The sequence below is a fragment of the Phalaenopsis equestris genome, unplaced genomic scaffold (assembly GCF_001263595.1).
Source record: "Phalaenopsis equestris unplaced genomic scaffold, ASM126359v1 Scaffold000250, whole genome shotgun sequence".
Lineage (NCBI taxonomy): Eukaryota > Viridiplantae > Streptophyta > Magnoliopsida > Asparagales > Orchidaceae > Phalaenopsis > Phalaenopsis equestris.
This window is the reverse complement of record NW_018164692.1, coordinates 1548108-1550088: the sequence shown is the minus strand read 5'-3', so window position 1 is coordinate 1550088 and position 1981 is coordinate 1548108. Positions and strand designations below refer to the sequence as shown.

The 1981-nt window shown below is 35.0% G+C and overlaps 1 protein-coding gene across 1 annotated transcript; it reads right to left on the bottom strand.

The window, feature by feature from the left end:
- Positions 1 to 438: 438 nt before the first annotated feature.
- LOC110024152 (histone H2B.11-like) lies at positions 439 to 1101 on the bottom strand. The gene has a single exon (XM_020723944.1). It carries the CDS (start codon positions 1059 to 1061, stop codon positions 600 to 602), a length of 462 nt encoding a protein of 153 aa, XP_020579603.1. The 5' UTR covers positions 1062 to 1101; the 3' UTR covers positions 439 to 599.
- Between the last annotated feature and the right edge of the window lie 880 nt (positions 1102 to 1981).

Genomic DNA, 1981 nt, shown 5'->3' with positions numbered 1-1981 from the left:
ATTTTTTTCAGAAATAAGAATGCTGCAGCATGAATATCATAATTAATTCTGTCCATGAAATTAAAAAAGATATCTATGACTACACATCGGTCTCGAATTTGATATTGTACTTAAAAAAAAATATAAGATTCCTGAACATCCAACAAACACCTTCAACTAGACCATTTGAACAAAGATATTCGTCTACATTTTTGCTATATCATTCGAATCTTTTACCTGCAATGGATTATAGTACAAACCACAGTGCTTGGTCTAAATAATGTCAAGCTATCTAAAAGTCTGTCTAATCCAAATGAAATGAAACAAGCACGAACCTTAATTTTAATAAATTCACAAATAACCCAAATCAACAACAGTTTAGACCTTACTAATATATATATATATTTTCTCTATAATCAAAAAAATAAAGTGAACTCCTTCAAATTATAAAAAGCGCGAACCATTGAATAATAAAGCCAAAGCCTGTTTTTTTTTTTTTTTCAAAACAAAAACAATTATATAAGAATCGAATCCACCTCTAAAAATCATATATAAATATGCATATTACAATAAGATTCATAACCAACCATTACTCCCATTCCCCTGTAGAATCCTTATCCTCAAGAGCTAGTGAATTTAGTGACCGCCTTCGTGCCCTCAGAAACCGCGTGCTTAGCAAGCTCTCCCGGCAACACGAGGCGAACCGAAGTCTGAATCTCCCGCGAAGTAATCGTCGGCTTTTTATTGTAACGAGCAAGGCGAGATGACTCCTGAGCGAGCTTCTCAAAAATATCATTAATGAACGAGTTCATGATGCCCATCGCCTTGCTCGAGATGCCAATATCGGGGTGGACTTGCTTCAGCACTTTGAAGATGTAAATTTTATAGGTTTCGGAGCCTTTCTTCGCCTTCTTCCTCTTCTTCTCGCCGGAGGCAGCATGGTTAGAAGGAAGACGCTTCTCAGCATTCGGTTTCTTCACTGCCGGAGCTTTCTCTGCTTCGATTTTCTTCTCTTTCTCCTCCGCCGATTTGTCGGCGGCGAGCTTCTTCTCGGCTGGCTTCTTCTCCGCCTTCGGTGCCATTGGTGAAATATTATGCGAGAAAAAGGAAAAAAACAACGCGACGGTGTCCGCTTGAATGCAGGAGAAAAGGATCGGTTTTTCTTTTATACAACGAGGAGAGTGATTTGATTGGAGCAGAGTCGTAGGGCTGGATCGATGAAGTGGTAAGCGATCCAGCCGTTGGCTTGTTGGTTGTAATGTTATTTTGACGGATGGGATGGATGGCTTTGGTTGACCGGGGGACCGCAATATACGTGGTTTATTTTGATTGGTTAATATTAGAAACAATGACTTTGACTTCCTTTTTTTTCTATGGACTGGATTTTTATGGCGTATAATTTGGAAGATTTACGTGCATGTCCCTGAATTTTAATATATTTACATATCTAGCATCTAAATATTAATTTTTATTTATATATATATATATATATATATATGCCACTTTAATTATGGATAAAAAAGTATTTCAGTTTTAAAAAGTAAAAATAATTATATTTTTTATTCAATATGAAAGATTTGAGTGATATAGACATAAAAATTGAAGTCTATACACTTGATATGTAGATATGAGTATTTTTTAATATTTATGTAAATGTCCATTTATTCTTTTGGAAAAAATATGTGCATTCCTATTACATGTTATTCCTTACAAGCTATGTTTGTGCACATCTTAGTTTATTTTTGCGACGCTCAATATCACCTCCTCCATACTATCTTCATTAGCACCGCACACTTTATTTTCTTCGAGTTATTGAGACTTTGAAAAGTATAATTTTGGCGGCATCTTATGGAAGTTGGACAGTTGAAAATTCTATTTAATTACTTCCCCACATTTACTTTGAGAATAATATATTTGTTATCCTCTAAATGTTTCACCTCCTCACATTTGTGGCTTTATTCTAGTTTGTGAACCCTAGATTTTTTTCAAAATTTTTTGTGGG

What these genes read in the sequence shown, in the direction of transcription:
- LOC110024152 (XM_020723944.1), bottom strand. Translation starts at nt 1,061, where the DNA reads ATGGCACCGAAGGCGGAGAAGAAGCCAGCCGAGAAGAAGCTCGCCGCC.